A 20,456-nucleotide genomic window follows, 5' to 3' on the forward strand; every position below is an offset into this window, starting at 1 on the left:
TTTTATTTCAAGTGAACAAATGTTTTCTTGAATTTGTAAGTATAAATTCAAAGTATAAATACATTTCAAGAAATTAAATGGATTCAAACCCTAAAAATGAAATTTAGGTTTGACTCCTCTTTAATCATCACAAAGGAAAAAACATGTTAAAGCAACATTTTCATCAATTCAATGGCAATGAATTAATGGTCATTCATAACCAGAAGTATCCCATAATATTAGGAATGATAATTATTTAACATTTTTTAAAGTTTATTTTTTATTATTTAAGAGATTCTTTTTTATATATTTTACTCTTCAGAATCTTGCTTCTGACTTTTTTCATTAGCTGTCAAATTTTTTGAGGCCTAATGGTGGCCACTACAATGTAATGGTAGCACTTTCTTATTTGTAAACATTTTTTATATGTGCAAATGAAGAAGAAAAAGCATTTTAAAAATAATCAAAGATTGGTGACAACGGCGATTTAGAATTGTTGAAGAAATTACCAACTGTAACTATCTAACTGCACTGATCGGGGTCGATCTCACTGACCCTTGCTTCACCACGCCCAAGTCGAAGGTTAAGAAAAGTAGAATAAGGTGAAGGCGGACATTACTCATCCAGAGCTTGGTTAAGTGTCCAAGACCGTACACCTTGCTGATTAGATCTAAATCTGCTCTATAGTTATCTAATCTCTTTCTTTTTCCTATCCTTCCCTACGAAGGGAAGTACAAACGAAGCTAGTTAGGATAAATTGTACACAAATTCTCTAACAAGCATAAAATTTTATATACGTATCGTCATGTGACTAAATCGCAATTTCAATAAATTGTTAATTTCGTCTATTTGGAACTTTTATTGTAGTGACAAGTATTGTTATGCTTTCACTACGTCTACATTATTTCAACAAATTGTAACATTTTCGAGTTGATTAAATTTTATGTGATATTGATTATTGAGTATAATTCGTCATCTTTTAAAACCATAAAGACAATTTTGTAGGAATTTGAAATAAAAAATGAATAGAATTTTTTTAAATTTCCAATGATATACTATATACATAATCTTTAAAAAGGATATCTTGACTATTAATAAAGATAGATCTAAATAAAAAAAATTAACGTGTCAGCCAATACTAGCTTAGTAGACACATGTAAATAATAGTCATAAATTTAAATAAGACAAGTTTTTTTTTAAAACAAAAAGTTTCTTATAGAAATAATATAATCATGTTCTAAAAATCTCTTGTGAACAAACTGAAAATCTTATAAGAAACTATTAGCTCAAAATTTAAAATTTTATTAGTTATTCCAAATGTTAGACGATAGTCTAATATTTTATCTATAAGGTTGAATATTACATAAACGAACATTAAACCTGAGTCTTGATGTTGAATGAGTAATTTTTCAAGAACTACATTTGTACCAACTTTTAAAAATAAAAACAATTCTAAAATCTAAATGACAACCTAAAAAGAGACATTTGTGTAAATCAACCTACCTTTTGTGCAAGTGAAACTTTGTTACTATTTCAAAGATCTTGTAAATGATGTGAAGACGAGCAAAATGATTTATTTTTTCCTCCGATATTTCTTGTTTAATCAAGTGTCTGAACCAAAGGTTTCGTGTTCAAGTACCCCTGAATATAAAGTCGTTTTGTTAGCAAATGTTTACCCTCAATGTAAAACTTTTCTACGTGAATTCAAATTTAATCAAGCTTCAACACGGGTACCAAACACTAGTGAAAAACCTTAAAGAAAAGGATTATTTTAGAGTCCGGGACAAACCGTAAAATCGATGCTTGCACTAGGATAGAATGTCAACATCACATCCTTAGAGTGTGAGCTCTTCCCTAAACCCAACATGAAAGCGGAATGCTTTGTGCAGAACAGCCCATTTAATAATAATCCTTTTAATAAACATCTAGTGGTGAATGATCATATCTTAGATAGGAAAAACAGAAATTCTAAAAATAAGATAAAATGAAACATATGGTATGATCTATGATGTTCCAATATTTTTCAGATTGAGGAATGTGATTCAAATATTACAACCAAAGCACATCATGTACATCTCATAGCAAAGACTATTATGTACAAGTTCTTTTCTTTGTAATCATTAATAAATAGAACGAATTATACACCAAATGCAAGAAGGGAGAAATCACTCCCACAATAAAGAATGAGCATAAAAAGTACAGCAAAACATTGAGCAAAAGGGGTACTTGCTGCAGTGATGAATAGCAACTCCATCTAGGTCGTTTTCACCTGCATTGATGAGCATCTTATGAGCCAACTAAAATGTTTGATATCATGCTCATGTACCAGAACAAAGGCCCCGTCGAAGGGTGGAGTGGGTTTCTTTCTTGAGTTTAACGGACAATGTTAAAAGAAATTTTATACTATTGAGTCGCTAAGAGATAACAATAGGTAATCATTCATGATAACCAGGATTCGTAACTTGAAAAATAAAACAGATGACCTATTACAATAGGTTAAAATGTTGCAAGTCTACATAACTTAAATACTTTCCTCTTTTCCTTTTGGGATGTGTGAGTTGGGGGGTTGGGAGAAGCAGAGAACAGGGAACAAAGAAACGTCTTGCCTTGCTCATGTACCAGAACAAAGAGACGGGGACCGGGGGGTTCTTTATTGAGTTTAACGGACAATGTAAAAAAGTTTTTTCATACTATTTAAGTCGCATAAGAGATAACTATAGGTAACCATTCATAATGACTGGGATTCGTAACTTAAATCCTTTCTTCTTTATCCTTTGGGATGTGTGTGCTGGGAGGGGGTTGGGAAAAGCATAGAACAGGGAACATAAAAACTTGCCTTGCTCATGTACTTCTTATGAACCTTTAGAGCCTCATTTAGTGCTTTCTTTGCATCCAAATTCCCAGTTATCTCACTCAAGATCTGGAAAAAAAATGTTATTTTCAGGACCAAAGAATACAATAATGTGGAATATAGACGAGGAGAGAGATTTTATGAATACCTGGACAACATCATCAAGGCCTTTCGCCTCTTTCATAAGCTGTTTTTTCTTCGTTTCAAGAACACTTGCAACTAGGAAAACGGCAAGTGCGTCGTGCTGTTTCGTTGCACCAGTTCTCACTATTCTCCTTTCAAATTTCCCATATTGCTTTCGCTGCGTATCATTTAACTTATCGGGAAGTTGTTCCAGAGTCTTATCATACAATGAATATATGTTTGGGTTGTACTCCATGGCCCACATCACCTATATGAAGTATGTACAAAAGTAGCATCAATCAGAAGATTACAATAACTCTGACCTACATTTGCTCATCATCCTTCCCTCTTTTATAGTTGAAAATATAAATATCCTTATCCTTTCACTCGACCTTTATGTCAAACTAATTTAGGTGGTGCGCTCTTTTAAACACAAAAGGCATCAATTGCCAAGTAGAACAATCATTTCTTTCATGAAGTTAATAATTTGCCAAGTAAAACAACCATGTCTCTTAAAAGAAAATGTAGCCAGGAAAAATGTGATTAACTGAAGTGAGACACCAAAGACGGGGACAAAATATATCCGCCAACAATAAATATGAAAAGAGGTTTGGGCTTCTCACCTCCCAGAGATAGAGTGCATCGACAAATGAGAGCTCTCTCCTGAAAAGTACCATCAACATGCGTAATGCGAACAGATATTCTCCGCCATCTAGCTCCTCTGCCAATTACAATTGAAAAAGTTGGTGAGGAAGAGAGAGAGAGAGAGAGAGTAAACTCTATATCTAGACTTTCTCCTTTATGTTTTTAGATGGTCAGGCGTGCAGTTTGAGGCTTTCTTAACAATGCAGATTTCCAATATATCTCCTCCGTGAAAAAATTTCTTGTTATATTACCAACATCCCAAACAACATATATGAGAGACGTTTTCAAAATGGATCTTAGTGGTTCACAATGTTTAACTTATGATTATGAGTCTGTCCCCAACTTATAAAAAGTACAATCATTCGGGCTATCCTTCATAGAATCTGCATTTTTTCTTTTTGATAGGTGCTAGATACCATATATGTATTGCCTGCATTGCTTCAAGATAATATTTATCTTGTGATTAACAAACTTGGACTGTGTGCATTAAAAGTTTCATAAAATAAATCATGATTTCATGGAACATATCATCAGAACAAATGACAGGACTTAGAATCACTATGATAGCCCAACGTAATATGTAACGTATAAAAGACCAATATAGTTACCAGTTCCTTTATTTCCAACAACAATTATTAAGAATGTTAAGTTAGTTCAAGAACAAATAAAACTCTTATCCTTAGAGGACTCTCTTCGCTCTGTCTATATCTCTCTCCCCCAACCCCCCCACCCCTCCTAGACTCTTTTCTGTCTCTCTGAGGGGGAGGGGCGAAGGTGTCACAGGTTTGCAGTCAGTGGTCAAAAGAGTTCCAATTATTATGTATCCATTTTGTTAGTTCACATCTTCTGTTTCCAAGATGTCCAAAAGCTTCCTTCCATACAAAAAACCTCCCGGAAACTTCTATAAGGCCTATTTTAGATGTTAGTTAATCATTCTAGCATTGAGAACTGATTGGAAAATCAACAACACTGACAAGATCATGCATTTTTTACTTCTTTCATAGAAATAGCTACTGAAGAATATACAGAGAACAGAAAACCCTTACCGAGGTGTCGATGAAGCTTTGGATCGACAATTTTAACAATTTGTGCAAGGGCTCTCAGCTGAGATTGCACTCCTATAGAATTTGCGCTGGACTTGAAATTTTCTCTCTGTTGAATCGAATATGGAGTAGTTATATATGCAGTAATGGCATAAACATAGGAAATAACTAGCACACCGTTGCACAAGTTTGAATAAAGAAGTTACTAAAGAGAACATATGTATATGCACAAGTTTATCTCCCCTTTCCTTGGGGACAACAGGGTTGTTGCATGAGTATTCTGGTAATATAACCATATGAAAGCTAAATACAGTTAGAAAGTGAAACATGAAATAGGTATACATTAACTTAATGCTGGAGCGTGTGATTTATCATTACAAGAGAAACCCAAAGCAAATCATCCAGTAAAGTTCAACCAAAGGTATGACCAGAATGTGGATTTTCCTTTATTCTTTTCCTTTTGTTTTTGTGTGTATGGATGTTAAGCTAAGGTACCTCAACCAATCAGCATTATCAATGAGAAAACATATGAGCATCGAGACCAAACCTTAAGGCAATGGGTGGAGTGTCCCTGGATATTATAAAACTCTTTGGAAATCCCTTATATAACCGATTATGGACTAGTGCATTTCTTAACACCCTCTTGCACGAGTAACCTGGGTTCTAGAGTTGAAATGTGGATTTGATTTTTCTCTTATTTTTTTGCCTTCTTTATTTTTTGTTCACTCTAGCCTCCCCAGACCCACTTGTAAGATTACACTGGGTTTTGTTTTTGTTATTTTTTGTTTTTGAAGCTGAAGGGAGGAGGCTCAACAGTAAAGGGCCTGGAGTAGAGGGAGACATTAGGTTCAACAGGCTAATAGTGGGTCCGGAGCCATGTTAATTAATGGCTCAATGGGTTGAATTGAGTTAGAGAAAGAAACCCAGAGCAGCGCCATGGGCTTAGTTTAGAGAGAAGACGGAATGATAGAACATGAAGATAGAAAATGGTGGCACGAACAAGCTCACCAACCTTCGGATCTAATGCAATTTCAAAGAATCTGAGCATCCAACCCAAAACCTATGGGTGGTATGGCCCAAGAATCTATAAACCTCTTTGGAAACCCTTACACCACCAATAAGGAACAAGTGCCTCATCTAAAATCTTAAGTTGCCAAATATGGGGCACATTTATTTATTTTAGGCCGGCAACACATCATCTCACATGCGGACCTCGCTATTTTTTTCTCGGTCAAGCAAGTGAAAAATCTTTGTATAATGGGTAGCGCTAAAGCTTAAATTTATGAATCATGTGACTACCTCATATAAAACCTTGCGATGTTAAAGAAGAAACACATTTGTTTGTCTATTTATTCATATATGTTAGGTCTGCAACAAGCATGAATGGAAACAACAGGGACATACCAATCTACGCATTGCACGTTCAAAGCACCAGAATGCATCTGCTTCGTTCTCAAGAAGAAGAATTATTGGGGAGCAAATATCAGTCATTCCTGTTCAGAAAATAAGACAGAAGGTTTACAAACGGCCTTGATGTTTCAAAAAATTAGTTTCTAAATACTGCTATAATACCTTGAACATAACCAATATCTTCATCTATCCATGCATAGACAGCTAGCACATCCCAGAGTTTTGCCTGATTAGCTTGATTCTCATAAAATACAAGAGAACGATCCGTACGAACAACATCCAGACCTAAACAACGTCATAAGCCATGACAGTTTTAGATATTTTCAGGAAATCAGTCTATACTGATGCACAATCTTCCTTAAAAAGGCAAAATGAATGGCATTTCCATTTTTCCAATTCATCCATTATAATGGAACATGGACACATGAAGACTGACAAAGCTCATTTAAATTTCTTACTGTTGTTCGAAACTGACGATAGCTTTTGATCGGTCAACAACCTTCAACATAATAAACTATATGTACCATGTGGGAGAAAATCTGTCTGGAGTTGAACAACTTAAATTGGAACTTAAGTGAAATGTTGAAACTTTGAATCTAGCATCATTGGCGGGCATAATGAGAAAAAAACATGCAAGGGACTTCTGAATGACTTGATTAACAATGTACAAAAGGTGCTCCTTATATGAGTCTTAGGTTACGTATAATATGGTGGGTGATAATCCATTTATTAATAAGGCAAGTAAATATTCTATATTTGAGTACAAAATAGGGAAAAGTGTCAAAAATACCCCTCAACTTTGATTTATTAGTTGACTTCACCCTTACCGTTAAAATCAAGTTATTTATACCCTTGCCGTCTACAAACTTGTCACCCGTACCCTTCAATTGGATGGAAAATCCCAAATCAACAAACAAAACAATTTTAATTAAATTACCCGATTTCTTCTTTTAATCCAGAAGACAGACTATATAAAGGGTTTTAGTTGGAGTGCGCACATACTTAATCTACATACTCCTCCGACATTTAATTCCTCTTCTCCCCTCCCCCTCTGAATTTCATCGAATTACACAGTGACTAATTCACAGAAAATTTTTCAAACATAATAACTATATTGGAAAAGCAATGTTCCATGTATCAATCCCTTCATCTCGAATACCATAACCAATGGGAGTTGAGGGGGAGTAAACATCTTTAGAATAACAAACTTTGGTTATATTCTGCACAACTAAGAACTACCTCAAAGTTATAGCTATGTTGACTATTTAAGTTTTGTTGAAAAAGCATAAAGTTGGAAAACAGTTTATTATTGGCCATTAGTTATTCAAACTGGAAAGAATTTGAGAACATGAACAAATGATTGTGATAGACAGACTGGAAAGAGAATGTCTGTTGAAATTCAAGTTTTTCCAACAATCACCCACCCTTCTTCTACGATACAGACACAGATAGATATAGAGAGATAGATACAGGGAGCTCTGCAGCAAATATGAATGTATAGAGTTGCAAATTAAAACTAGAGATAGTAGCGGTATGAGTACTAACCAATTTGGGACAAGTTAAGCTTCCACTGGACCACTTTCTTCTCATAAACACCATTATCGACTGGCATGCCATTGTTAGTATCCTGCCCATTACTGGTAGTGTTTGCAAGTTCTATAGGTTGGCCATCATCCGTGACTATAGCATTTGTGGTAAATTTTCCACTGCCAATAACAGGTACTAGTTTTTGGCATTCAGATTTCCATGCAGCATAATGCTCTCTGAGTATAAAAATTCAGATTCTTAGGCAACTCATAAATAAGTTATAAGAAATTTATTAAAGAAAAAGAATATTATAAGGATGAAAGAAGGCACGGTTATGTTTTCAGCTGTTAGTGATAGTATACTTTTATAATTTGGTTCTCCAGGCAAAAATACATTTTTTCATTGTTAACTTATTAAACCCACCACCACTTCCCCACAAAGGTGCGCACACACTTGTCAAGGAAAGTTTCCCAGAAGAAAGATAAAAGCTTGCAAAGAGTGATATAATACTGCATATGCCCTGTCATTCATGACAATTTTTTGTTGTCTTTATCTTTTTTGTATGTTCATGGTATCATTATTACAGTTGTCTTTACTATTTTTATTTCTAAATTTCAATCTTTGACTGACCATTCTTCTTTTTGGTCCTCCAATACATTATGAGGCACATGAGAGCAACTGATGAGATCAATCTCTGGCAGTCCCCTTACCGATGAATTTAATCTTTTCTTGGCTATGTTTAATTATCTTGTAGCACTCATTTTCAATTGAATGCCAAGACTCAAGAATAAAGATACCAGAGAACTTAATGGTCAAGGATTCGACTATATGTCTGTGCATTCTTTTTTCAATATAGTTGGAAGTTTGTAACTATAAACGTCAACTATTGCAAAACACCAATTTCCAGCTTTTGTAGTTAAGACTAAAGGCACAAAGATTTGAACCTCAATACGTAAAGATTTCAAAGTTCATTGGCAATCTTTTGCCAAGGGGTCCTTCTGATAAGAAAAACTAAACCAAGCTGAACCTAACAAAATTGTCTGAAACTTGGCTTGTTCATTATGGAGAGCTTGATTAAACCAGACTTGCCCAACTGAATCCAAATCGGCTCACCTCGGTCTCAGTCCTAACTAGATCAGGATTCAGAAAGTTGATCTTTGATAAGAATAACTCTATGAACATGAAAAGTTTTTTGTGTAAATTACACAGAGGGCCTTCGATAGCTGCATGTGTTTATGCATCAAATTGAACAAATTCAATGCATAATGAGTCCCTATAGTTATGATTGTTGATTACCTCTACTATTTATAGTCTATATTGAATAAGTGTAACTCTTAGGCCATAGCTGAAACGAGTTAGATTACCTCCGTTGTTGTCTAAGTTCATTTCTTTCCTCAAATGTGCTATTGGGATCAAAACAACCCAGCAAGAACTCCCATACAGCCCCTTTAATTGATGGATGAATCCCCTAGCATTCACAGAATAATCAATAAGCATCAGAGTTCTTAAGACTTAAGCTTCCAGCTAAACAGCAAGCAGATTGGATATTTGTGATAGACAATGACTCCTTATAATAAACTCAATGGGCGTGCTAATGGTGGATCAGATTAGCTGCCTAATATATAGTTTATAGAAGTGTAATCAATGCTATGCCGAAATGTTGTTCTGAATCATGAATAATTTTACCGGCTAAACTTTTGTATAATTTCGACTTTCCGAAACTGTCCAAACTCAAACCAACAAGCTATTGTAGCGTAGATAAAACAATTATTGCTCCGGAATAAGCGAACCGATTGTTTCCCCTTTATTATTATTCACAGAGCAGTTAAAACTTCTTACATCATAAAAAATTTCTACTATTAACACAAAAAGAGGATCTTAAATGCTTTTCTATCAAGGCTCCCAACTGAAATAACATTGCTGGAAAACCACAAATGGAATGAACCTTCTATCTCATTATAGTTAATGAAATAATCTTTCTATAAGTGGAGATAACTGAGCAAGAGTATTTGATGAAATTGGTGTCTGATGAAGTTTTTCACCTTCAGCAGTTCACCACTTGCACAAATTGAGGATCTATTATTCTCCAAATGTCCACCAAATGAGCAACTTTGGTTCAAGTTAAAACCTCACCGGGTGGCAAAAGCACTTGCTAAAAAATATATGAACTGTTCACATTCACTAAAAAGCAGATTAATTTGTTCTTGATGGCAAGTAGTATGAGGATTGGCGTTGTTCAACTAGGTCAAAGTCATGAAAAGGGCAAGGTAGGAGAAGGAGACCATGAGCGAAATGCATTATCATCTTAGGAAATCACTATAAAGCTAAAGGTGGAGTACAAAGAAGGAATGGACAACATGAACTAGAGAGAAATCCAGTGGGTGAAGGGCTGTCATATTGAAGTAGAAAAATGGTTTAGTCATATAAGTGTCCAATATTCCAAACTGGGAATTACAAGATAAAATGAAGAATAGACAGCTGAAATTTGACTTTCTACCAAGTAGCAATTAATTTTCACAATGAACCACAGAAATAGATGTAACCATAGTGTTGTAGGTGAAAGGACCACCATCAACTTGGAGATCTTTAAAGTTTTAAAGCAATCCACTTGACAAGATCATGTTTCTGTTCATAGGGAAATGACAATGTGGTACAGTAAATTTATTAAAAATGTGCATTGAACAAGAGAGAGAGAATAAGTACCCCTCGTTGGATTCGTCTAAGAACACCTGCTATATCCAAATAACCCTCTTGAGAGAATGCAGCCTTCCATCTTCTTTCACTGAGAGTTCTTCCTGCCTATCAAGCACTTCCCCAAAAATAGGAAGTGCACAAAGGTACATAGTGAATAAATCTGCCATGAGAATTTATAAAATCATTTCTTTAGAAGGACTTGGAAAGAAACTGAGATAAACGTCACAAAAACTACAACAGGATATTCTAGTTCTTTTAACACATTTATGTAATCAAGCGTGTATATATTCACCTAATTGATAGATTAGAATTAGACTTCTCTAAACCAAAGGGGAGAGAGCTAAAATGAAACAATCAAGTAAATGCTAAAGTAGTTGAATTTAAAAGGACACGGGTAATTACCTAAAATAACAAAGGGTGGAATCCATTAACTAGTAACATATAAATTTGTTGTCTACTCAACCAAACAAAGTGTCAATCCCACACTAACTTTGGTCGACATTATGACTTCTGTATACATTTATATTGGAGAAATCAACATGGTTTGATTATTTTAATGATGACCGTCAACCTACAGCAGCCAGATCCTGCTGCAACCTTATTTATAGGTTCAACTAAGTCGAGTATCTTCGATATAGAGCATAAATATGTGTTAAATTAGTAAAATTTCAACGAATATTAAATTTTGAACCCATAATTTCAAAAATGTAATGAATGAAATTGTAAGAACAAAAGGCTTAATTCATCAAATCTAAATTCGGGATCCACCTCTAAGTCCGCAACCTCCTCTTTTTATCCAAAGTTGTGTATATAAGCAAAATTTAGCAGAACATAAATAAAATGATGAAAACGAATGAAGTTTCAACTCACCCTAGGTCTGAATCGAGTATTAGGAACATCAGCTCGGCATTCTGGTCTAACAGGAAAATAAGAGTCTAGATCCTCCAATGAAGAATCCCCTGTTATTCAAACATAAATCTCAAATACCCATTATAATTATAGAAAAAATCACAATCCAAAATCCACAAGAAGAAGAAGAAGAATAGGTAAAAATCATACTCCATTTTCCCAATATATGTGGCACCTTTCGCTCCAAAGAGTCAATTTGACTAATCTTTGAAGCTAAATTAGATTGGATCAACTAAGTATTTCAAAACTAAAATTTTGATATTCAAAAACTATTCGGAAAAGTACTATAAGTTACAATTTTCCTCATGTCAATATGATGAAAAATACATTATAAAATCTCAATCAAAGTTTACTTAGCTTAAATCTCGAAAAAAAGAAAAGTGTCAATATAGAGTAACAATTAGTACCATTCTTGCAGACAACGAGCATGAAACCTCAATACCCATTACAGTTTGAATTTGCATTTGAATTGATAACCCTCAAATACCCATTACAATTACAGTATAATTCCAACAAAACCAACAACAACGACATACCCTGTGTAATCCCACAAGTGGTGTCTGGGGAGGGTAACGCATAACAGATCTTACCCTACCTAAGGAAATAGAGAGACTGTTTCTCCTAGACCTTTTTCAATCCCAATAAAACCCAAATACTATAGAAAACAATAATAAAGCTCAAAAACCATTACCTTTTTGCAGGCAGCTATGTTTTTGAGTTGTTTAAATTATCAAAATAAATCCGAGATGGAACTTACAATGATAAACCCAAAATACTAATTCGAATTAGAATTGACAAACCCCCAAATTCCCATTTCAATAATACAACTACAGTATAATTCCAATAAAACCCAAATATAGAAAAATCACCAATAAAGCTCAAAAACCATTACCATTCTTGCAGACAGCTATTATTGAGTTCCTATGTCCTGGGGTTGTTTAAATTATCAAAAAAAATCGCACAAAATTCCATCTGAGATGGAGCTTACAATGACAAATCCCATATACACATTACATTTGAATTCGGATTCGAATTGACAAAACCCCAACTACCCAATTTCAATAATACAATTACAGTACAAATTTCAACAAAACCCAAATATAGAAAACAACAATAAAGCTCAAAAACCCTTACCATTTTTGCAGGCAGCTATTATTGAGTTGCCCATGTCTTGGGGTTGTTTAAATTATCAAAAAGATCGCACAAAATCCGAGATGGAGCTTATAGAATGACAAATTTACAACTGCAAAAAGACTATCGAACGATTCAATTAGTATCATATAGCAAAAGATACAATTTTTCAAATCGATTTTTACAAAGTAAGATGTTGGTGGAAAGAGGTGAAGTAATGAATACGAAAAAATTATTAAGAATGATGATTAATGGGCACCAGCGAGGAGAATTTTTGTGCTTTTTGTAGGTGTTACCGAGTTGGCATAGAAAGACCCCATTTTCCAACTGTATTACCTGCTCCTTGATAAAAATTATACTATATTTATTTAGGCGGACTAGGAGGGTATGAATGTCGAGGATTTAGATATAAATGAGCGATAAATGGTTTTGCATCTTGTTATTTTTAATTAGTAGTGTAGTCAAATATTTCATGTGCGGAAGATATATTTTGTGAAATGCAATGTTGAGATGGATGTGTAGGTATATTAAAAGTGATAAGATTAGAAATAACGTTATCTTGGAGAAGGTGGCAAGGGTTTTTGTGGTGGACAAAATGAGGGAAACAGATGGGATGGTTTAGAGGACATATGTAGAGGAGGTGTGTTGATGCCCCGTGAGCAGGTGCAAGAGGCGGGTTGTAGAGGGCATGCGGAGGGGTAGATGTTGGTCGAAGAAGTATCCGAGAGAGGTGATTAGACAGAACATGACGTAACTTCATATTATCGAGGACATGACTCTAAATGGAAAGGATGGATGTCACATATTAGGATAGAGGGATAGTAATTGTAGTACTAGTCGTACCTTGTAGTTCTTGCCATATGTCATTTGTTGTGTTTTCAATTATTACACTATTTTTATATTTGTTAGTATTCCTCTCTTGTAGACTTTGCACCGCTTTTTGTATTAATGACTGCTTTTTTCATTGTTTTCTTCTTCTTCTATTGGGTTTGATACACTTAAGCCGATGGTCTTTCGAAAACAACTTTTTTAATTCTACGAGGAAGTGCTAAAATCTGCGTATATTCTATCCTCCACAGACCGACTTAGTGAAATTTCACTAGATATATTATTTTTGTTGTATAATCGAATAATTCTAGATCGTTATTTGTTATAATCTATTTCACTGTGATTATTTAATTCTTTTAGAAATTGACATTTTATTATAAAGGCACATTCTTTATAAAAAAATAATATTTTTTTGTAAGAAATATATTTTGTATAAAATGATAATTATTTATTATTAATATAGTGCACATAGAAAATTTCTAACTATGAATATCTAAAAAAGAAAAAGAAAAAAGGTCATCGCATTTAAATAGTATATAGTCATAACTTTATAAGAAAAGATTGTTGATATTTATCTTTTATACGTTCGTACTCTCTTTATTATTTTGATTAATTTGGTTGATAAATACATTACGTCTTTTTGATATACTATCATATTATTGAACTAGCTTAGTTTTTTTGGGTGTTTTATTTATAATTACGGAATGAAAATTTTAATGTCAAAATGTATCCAATATTTGCTACCTTTTATGTTTCAAATTACTTATCACGTTTTTTTAAAAGTCAAGCTATATAAATTTTGATTTATATTTTAGAAGGTAATTTATTCATTATACTAATATGAATTACTTTAATACAAAAATAACTTACAATATTTTTATATAATTTAAATTTTTTAATTTAAAAATATTAAAATAAATCTAATATAATTTAATTTTGAATATTAATGAAAATAACTATAAAAAAAAATATGACAAGTACTTCAAGACAGATGATATAACTCAGATAATTCGGAATTGTGAGAACTATATGATAAGGATTTCCTCGAGAAGTTGTGTTAAATGAAATTATGATTTTTTCCCCCATATGATCTAACTTTTATTATAGATAAAATTAATTGATATATGTTACTAGTAGGAGATCAAATTTTATAAAATTAGTTGAGGTGCGCATAACTATTTCAAACTTTATGATTATATAAAGAAAGATCAAAATATATAAAATATAATCATCTCAAAATTAAATTAAACTCTACTGAACAAAATTTAAAATATTGAGTTAAAATTTTTGAATTTCAAATAACATATTTGAAGTTGAAATATATTGTCAAAGTCAAATTTCATCTTAAAAGTTCAAATTTTGAATTGTTATTGAGGCTCCAGTCCAAAGTTTGAATTGTTATTCAAATTTGATTACTTTGAATAGTTTATACCAGATAATGAATTGATGCAAAAAAATTTTTACTATAAATAAAGTACTATGTGAAAAATAACAAGCTAGTGAATTTATTTTTTCCTAATATAAAAAACCTCTCAATGTACATAATGGTATAACATAATTTTCATATGAATTTTTCAAATAATTAATCTTTAAGATTTTAAACTGTTTGAATAGTATTAACATATTTTGTCACATCAATCAAACTTATGAATAATTAAACAAGTTAGGAGTAAATACAAAAAGTGAATTTAATTTAAAAAATCTCAACAAAAAGATTTTAAAATACTGTTGAAATATTATTGTTATCCTACAAGTTTAAAGAAGCGAATATAGAATATCTAATATGAAAATTAAGTTTAAATCAAACAAATTTTATAAGAATTTTGAAAAACATTTTTTTTAAAAATCCGTCTTATTACAATTTGAGGAAGTGAATTTTGAAATTCAAATATAAAGCAAGTTAAAATCAAGTAAATATTATTGAAAAAACTTCAAAACGTTGATTGAAATGAGGATAGATAGTTCAAACTTAACAAAACAGTTGATTTTAATTTCAAACATATATATTTGAATCTAATATACATTTTTGAAACTAGACTTTAATAATTGCAATTATCAAAGCTTAAGACCTAATAAATTAAACTTCAGGATCAATTATTGAAAATTTAATCTTTTGCAAATAAAAATTTAACTGTATATCTGATTTTTTCTTGCACAAACAACATGTCAAACTTCAGACAAAATTTGAAACTATTTTTTTTCAACTTCAAATACATGTGTTGGAAATTATTTTGAAATAACAGAACTTACAAAATTTCATAGACCTTAGCCGTGACTTGAATGATGATCCTAAAATCGTCATCTGGTGCTCGCCTCATCTCCACCCCACATAGTATTTTCAACTTCATGACACATATGTCGAAAGTTATTTTCGATATGTCTCAACTTATAATTATTTTTTAGAGCAACTTTCATATATAACAAACATAAAAATCATATTTGTATGTTATAACTATAGTTTGTATAATTGCGCTCCATAACAAACTTTATGTTTGCTATGGAGCATTAGATTGTATAACTCGCTGGCAGGAGCTTCAAATTTGTATAATTTTGTATAAATCGCTGGCAGCCTCTCGTTTGTATAAATCGCTGACAGCCTCTCAATTCAATTTTATGTGTTTGTATATCTGCATAAAATTTGAATTTTTATACAATTGAATAGAAATAAAACATTTGTATATCAAATTTCTCTCGCTTTATACAACACAAATTATACATTATAATTTGTATAATATGTGTTTGTATAAAGCGAGAAAGAGAAAAAGACAAAAGAGAATTGGGTAGGGAAAGATCTATATTTGTATAATTATAAGTGTATAAGACGAAAATATATGTATTCGCATTTATATATACAGTTTTCTCTCGCTTTATACAAACACAAACACATTTTATACATTTGTGTTTGTATAAAAGCGAGAGAGGCAAGGGAGAGACTGGCGAGAGTGGCGCGCGAGAAGCCTAGGGAGAGAGACGAATGACAACTGTTTGCTACGGTACAATTAAATCAAATTGTGGTTATAACATTTAATTTGAATTAATAGTTTACTATTATATACAATTTTTCCTATTTTTTATAGTCGTGAGTTATGACTTAAATAGTGATCCCAAAATTGATCATTTATACTCGCCGCCCCTCCCCCCCTCGCCAACATCAACCCATCAACCCAACCCATCTACATTGTAATCATAAAATTTGGGCCTAAGCCCATATCATACTATAGTGGCCCATTACCCGAAGCAACAAAAACCCTAGCACTATAATCCCCTCATTGTAAACCCTAACACAATCCTCTCTTTCATCTCACTCTTTTTCGCAGCTTCACAGCTCCTTCAGATCAGTAAAAATGGTGTGTTTTTGTGAATTTTCAGTTTTCTGATTTCTCTAGTTCACCTTTTTCACAGTTATGTATGTCCGGTACTACTACGATTTTATTTTTTTTGAAACTTGAAAAAAATTGTATTTGATTTTGTTGTTCAGCCGTTCAAGAGGTTCGTGGAGATCGGAAGAGTTGCACTCGTTAACTACGGGAAGGACTATGGGAGGCTCGTCGTCATCGTTGACGTTATCGACCAAAACAGGGTACTTTATATATATATATATATTTTTTTTAAATGTTTTTAGTTTAAGTGCTTGATTTTAGCAGAGTATTTCCATTTGAGTTTACTTTTGAACTTGTTAGAGAACTAGTGTAGTATAATCGGTGATTTAGAGCACATTAGGTGGCATTTTGTTTTCGATTTCACCAAAAAATGATTTTGCAGGCTCAGTTGTTGAGATTTTGCAAGAGAAAGTGTGTGTTTGAGGCTTTGAGCTGTTTCAGGATGTTCAAATTCAGTTGTTGTTCCATTTTTTTTTAAAAGGCTTGAAGAAAGGCAAAAAGACCGAGCGTTATGCAGAAATCTAAAAAAAAACTGTTTTTTTTTAATGAAGCAATCATTAAAAAGCAGCAATCAGATGCAGAATTGCATAATAGACAAAAGGGCTCACACTAAGCATAAGCAGAAGTTATTTGGGCCTTTTACAATCTTCAAACTAGTACTAGATAGCTGAAAAACGTCAAGAAGTTGTTAAGTGCTAAATTCAGGGGTTAAATTAACCCAACTGAACAGCATAAGTAAACATCTAGCTTTAAGGGAGTGGTTTGGAGTTGAGATTCCATCAAAATTTCAGAAACTGAGTTCGCAAACTCTAAAGTAAATGCCACCTTAGTTTTATAGGACACCTAATTCTATCTTTTAATAGTGATGAGAATGTTGCTTGATTTGAGTGGATGGATACATAGGATTAAGATAGCTAAACTCAAACTAGTTTGGATTTAGGTGTAGTGGGTTGATTAATATTAGCATGGATGCAACTTTTATGTTTTGGAAAGGCTGGGCACATATTTCAGGGGAAGTTGGGTTTTCATTCTTTTTGGTGACCAATGTGCTGGGTTTGGGTTTTCATTTTATGTGCTTACTTACCGTTTTTTAATAGATGATATATGTAAGTCCAATGATTGAATAGAGTGGAATGCTTATAGTACATCCCCACTAGATTGGGATGCAACTTTTATGTTTTGGAAATGTTGGCCACATGTTTCAGGGAAAGCTGGGATTTCATTTTACTTTTTCCTTCCATCAGTTTATAGATGATATCTGTAAGTCCTAAGGTTGAATAGAGCGGAATGCATATAGAGGATGTATAGTACATCCCACTAGATTGGGATGCACCTTTTATGTTTTGGAAATGCTGGTCACGTATTTTATGGAAGCTGGGTTTTCATTTTTTTTTTTACTTTACATCTGTTTATAGATGCTATCTGCAGGTCCTATAGTTGAATAGAGTGGAATGCATATAGTATAACCCCACTAGATTGGAATTTAGGCGGACTTAATAACTTGATTACCTTAACACAAATGCAACTTTTACGGTCTGGAACTGCCAGTCACATCTTTTAGAAGAAAGATTGGATGTCTACAACTTAGCCAATTTTCTTCGTGAAAGATCTGTGTATGGCCTATGATGGAACATTATGTATGCCTACATTGTCTGATCTTATTAACTTGATTGAGCAATATTGTCTGAGGCCTTGTACATGGATTCAAGAAGAGTAATTTGTGACTATGAAATTAGCAGTTCCAGACCTTTTGTTTTGAATATCTGTCTTTGTTGCCAAGGCAGTTTAATGATGTTCTGTTGATTGAAAGTGAGCCTTATTAGTTATATTAGGGGTCTGTTTTGCTGTTACAATCTGGTACTAATACCATAGGGGTTGTCATGTTTCTGACTACTATGTTCTTTTCGGATTGAAGACTTTACTTTTCAAATAAAAAATGTACGGAAGTGGGGAACCTTTACCCTCTACACAGTTGTAGAACTTTTGATTGCTGGGTCCTGTGATTATATTGGTTTATGTGTTGATCTAAGAGTGAGATGTTGGTACATGGGGCACAGTTCTAGAAGGGTGATGCCCAATATGTGAAAATAACTTTGTTCACTTGTCTCCTAAACTAGATTTCTGATGAAAATTTTCATATCACTAAAACACGTCTTATTTTCTTAAAGAACCACTCAGATACCCTGCTTTTTTCCATCTTTACATGTTATTTCATGCTTACTCAAATCTCATGGTTACTTGAGTTGTTGAGCTTACTTTTAATTTGGACAGATGGTAGGCGGTGGTTAATTGATAGACAAGTATTAACTTTGGAAAATGATGAAATTATGATTTTTATGTATCCTAATAATTTTGCAATCTCTTTAAAATCCTAGGCTCTTGTTGATGCTCCTGACATGGTGAGGAGCCAGATGAACTTCAAGAGGCTTTCACTCACAGATATCAAGATCGACATCAAGAGAATTCCAAAGAAGAAGACCCTGATTGCTGCTATGGAGGCTGCTGGTAAGTGTGGCTACATATTCTCTTATAGACAATTTGGAGTAGATAGTACTATATCAGCTCTTTTTATATCTTATTTGTAAGAAAAGCTTGTAAGGTTGACTGAACTCTCATTTGCTTTATGTTGTCCTCCCAGATGTGAAGACCAAGTGGGAGTCCAGTTCCTGGGGAAGGAAGTTGATCGTGCAGAAAAGGAGGGCTTCACTCAACGATTTTGATAGGTTTAAGCTCATGTTGGCAAAGATCAAGGTGTGATTGCATTTGCATTTGAGCTTAACTTCTTTCAGTTCTCAGTTCATTTAGTCCACTCATCAAAAAACTTTATGCGGGTTTATTTGAAAAAGCTAAAAGAATAGGTTTCACTACAACATACCCAATATAATCTCACAAGATGATGTGTCCCTTATTTTGTCAAGGTAGAGAGATGCCATGCTTGTGTCCAGAAACTCAATATATTTACTTCTAAATTGCATAATCTTTTTACTGATGTGGTGGTTATGTATTTTGATCTGATTCGTTTGTGTTTGACGTTGCAGAGGGCTGGTGTGGTGAGACAGGAGCTTGCAAAGCTTAAAAAGGAGGTTGCAGCTTAAGAACTTTTCAAGTAGTGAAACATTGATTTAAAGCAATTTTGGAAGTTGTATTTACTTTTGGGAATATATTTACCCGCCCTGTTTTTTTTCTGTCTTTCCATTTTTGCCTGTTTTAGACTTGCTGGGAAATTATTTTTCTGATCTTATGAATGGTGTACTGTTTGTTTCACAGAATGCTTGCTCAGTTTTTTCATATTGTCTACCTTGCACACTTTGCAGCCACAGATAAACTCCTCTTTCTTTTGAAGTTCAATGTTGAAAAATCGTATTCACAGCCTCGCTAAAGCAAGGCTTGAAGTAAAGTGTCTTCTTTTGATAAAGATATGAATGTTTGTTTAAGATGACATTATACATTTCAGTATTATTTCACTAGAGGAGTTGAAAAAGAATCTCATATATGAATTAACTATTTTAGGGGTTTTAGTTATGTTAGAATTATTTATAATATATAAATAAATTAATGTACATAAATTTCCTTGCAATTTAAATTTAGTTATGTGGGAATTTTAATTGCTAATCGAACCACTGTATATGGTGTGTCGAATTTTATAGGTAACCAAAACAAATGTTGCCAAATATAGTACAAATTATGTCGAAAATTTAATATTTTTATATACAATATATATATATATATATAAGTACCCCTTTAAATGTGAATATTATGAGAGAAGAATTAAAAACACTCCTAAATTTATTAGTTTTGATTTGAACTATTGATGGTCTTAAAAATATATTGTTGCTTGACTAATTGAACTTAAATATAATTCAAATTTTGTAACATGAGTGAAATATACTTTTAAATTTTATATATCTAAATTTCTATCAAGTTTAGGGGTGTTTC

General features: G+C 33.0%; 2 protein-coding genes across 2 annotated transcripts; one reads left to right on the plus strand and one right to left on the minus strand.

The window, feature by feature from the left end:
- Window positions 1–1,978: 1,978 nt before the first annotated feature.
- Window positions 1,979–12,663, minus strand: LOC102590976 (TBC1 domain family member 15-like). Its single transcript, XM_006364511.2, has 12 exons — window positions 12,316–12,663; window positions 11,143–11,231; window positions 10,282–10,377; window positions 8,943–9,046; window positions 7,597–7,814; window positions 6,214–6,336; window positions 6,046–6,134; window positions 4,645–4,750; window positions 3,577–3,674; window positions 2,979–3,221; window positions 2,816–2,899; window positions 1,979–2,248 (listed from the first exon to the last, which is right to left on the minus strand). Exons 1-12 carry the CDS (start codon window positions 12,347–12,349, stop codon window positions 2,234–2,236), a joined length of 1,299 nt encoding a protein of 432 aa, XP_006364573.1. The 5' UTR covers window positions 12,350–12,663; the 3' UTR covers window positions 1,979–2,233.
- A 3,794-nt stretch (window positions 12,664–16,457) lies between these two features.
- Window positions 16,458–19,784, plus strand: LOC102591316 (60S ribosomal protein L14-1-like). Its single transcript, NM_001288076.1, is given in 5 exon segments — window positions 16,458–16,487; window positions 16,619–16,720; window positions 18,896–19,025; window positions 19,159–19,271; window positions 19,559–19,784. Coding segments are annotated over 5 exon segments (405 nt in total). The 5' UTR covers window positions 16,458–16,484; the 3' UTR covers window positions 19,616–19,784.
- The last annotated feature ends 672 nt before the right edge of the window (window positions 19,785–20,456 follow it).

The sequence above is a fragment of the Solanum tuberosum genome, unplaced genomic scaffold (genome assembly GCF_000226075.1).
Source record: "Solanum tuberosum cultivar DM 1-3 516 R44 unplaced genomic scaffold, SolTub_3.0 scf00504, whole genome shotgun sequence".
In the NCBI taxonomy this organism is placed as follows: domain Eukaryota; kingdom Viridiplantae; phylum Streptophyta; class Magnoliopsida; order Solanales; family Solanaceae; genus Solanum; species Solanum tuberosum.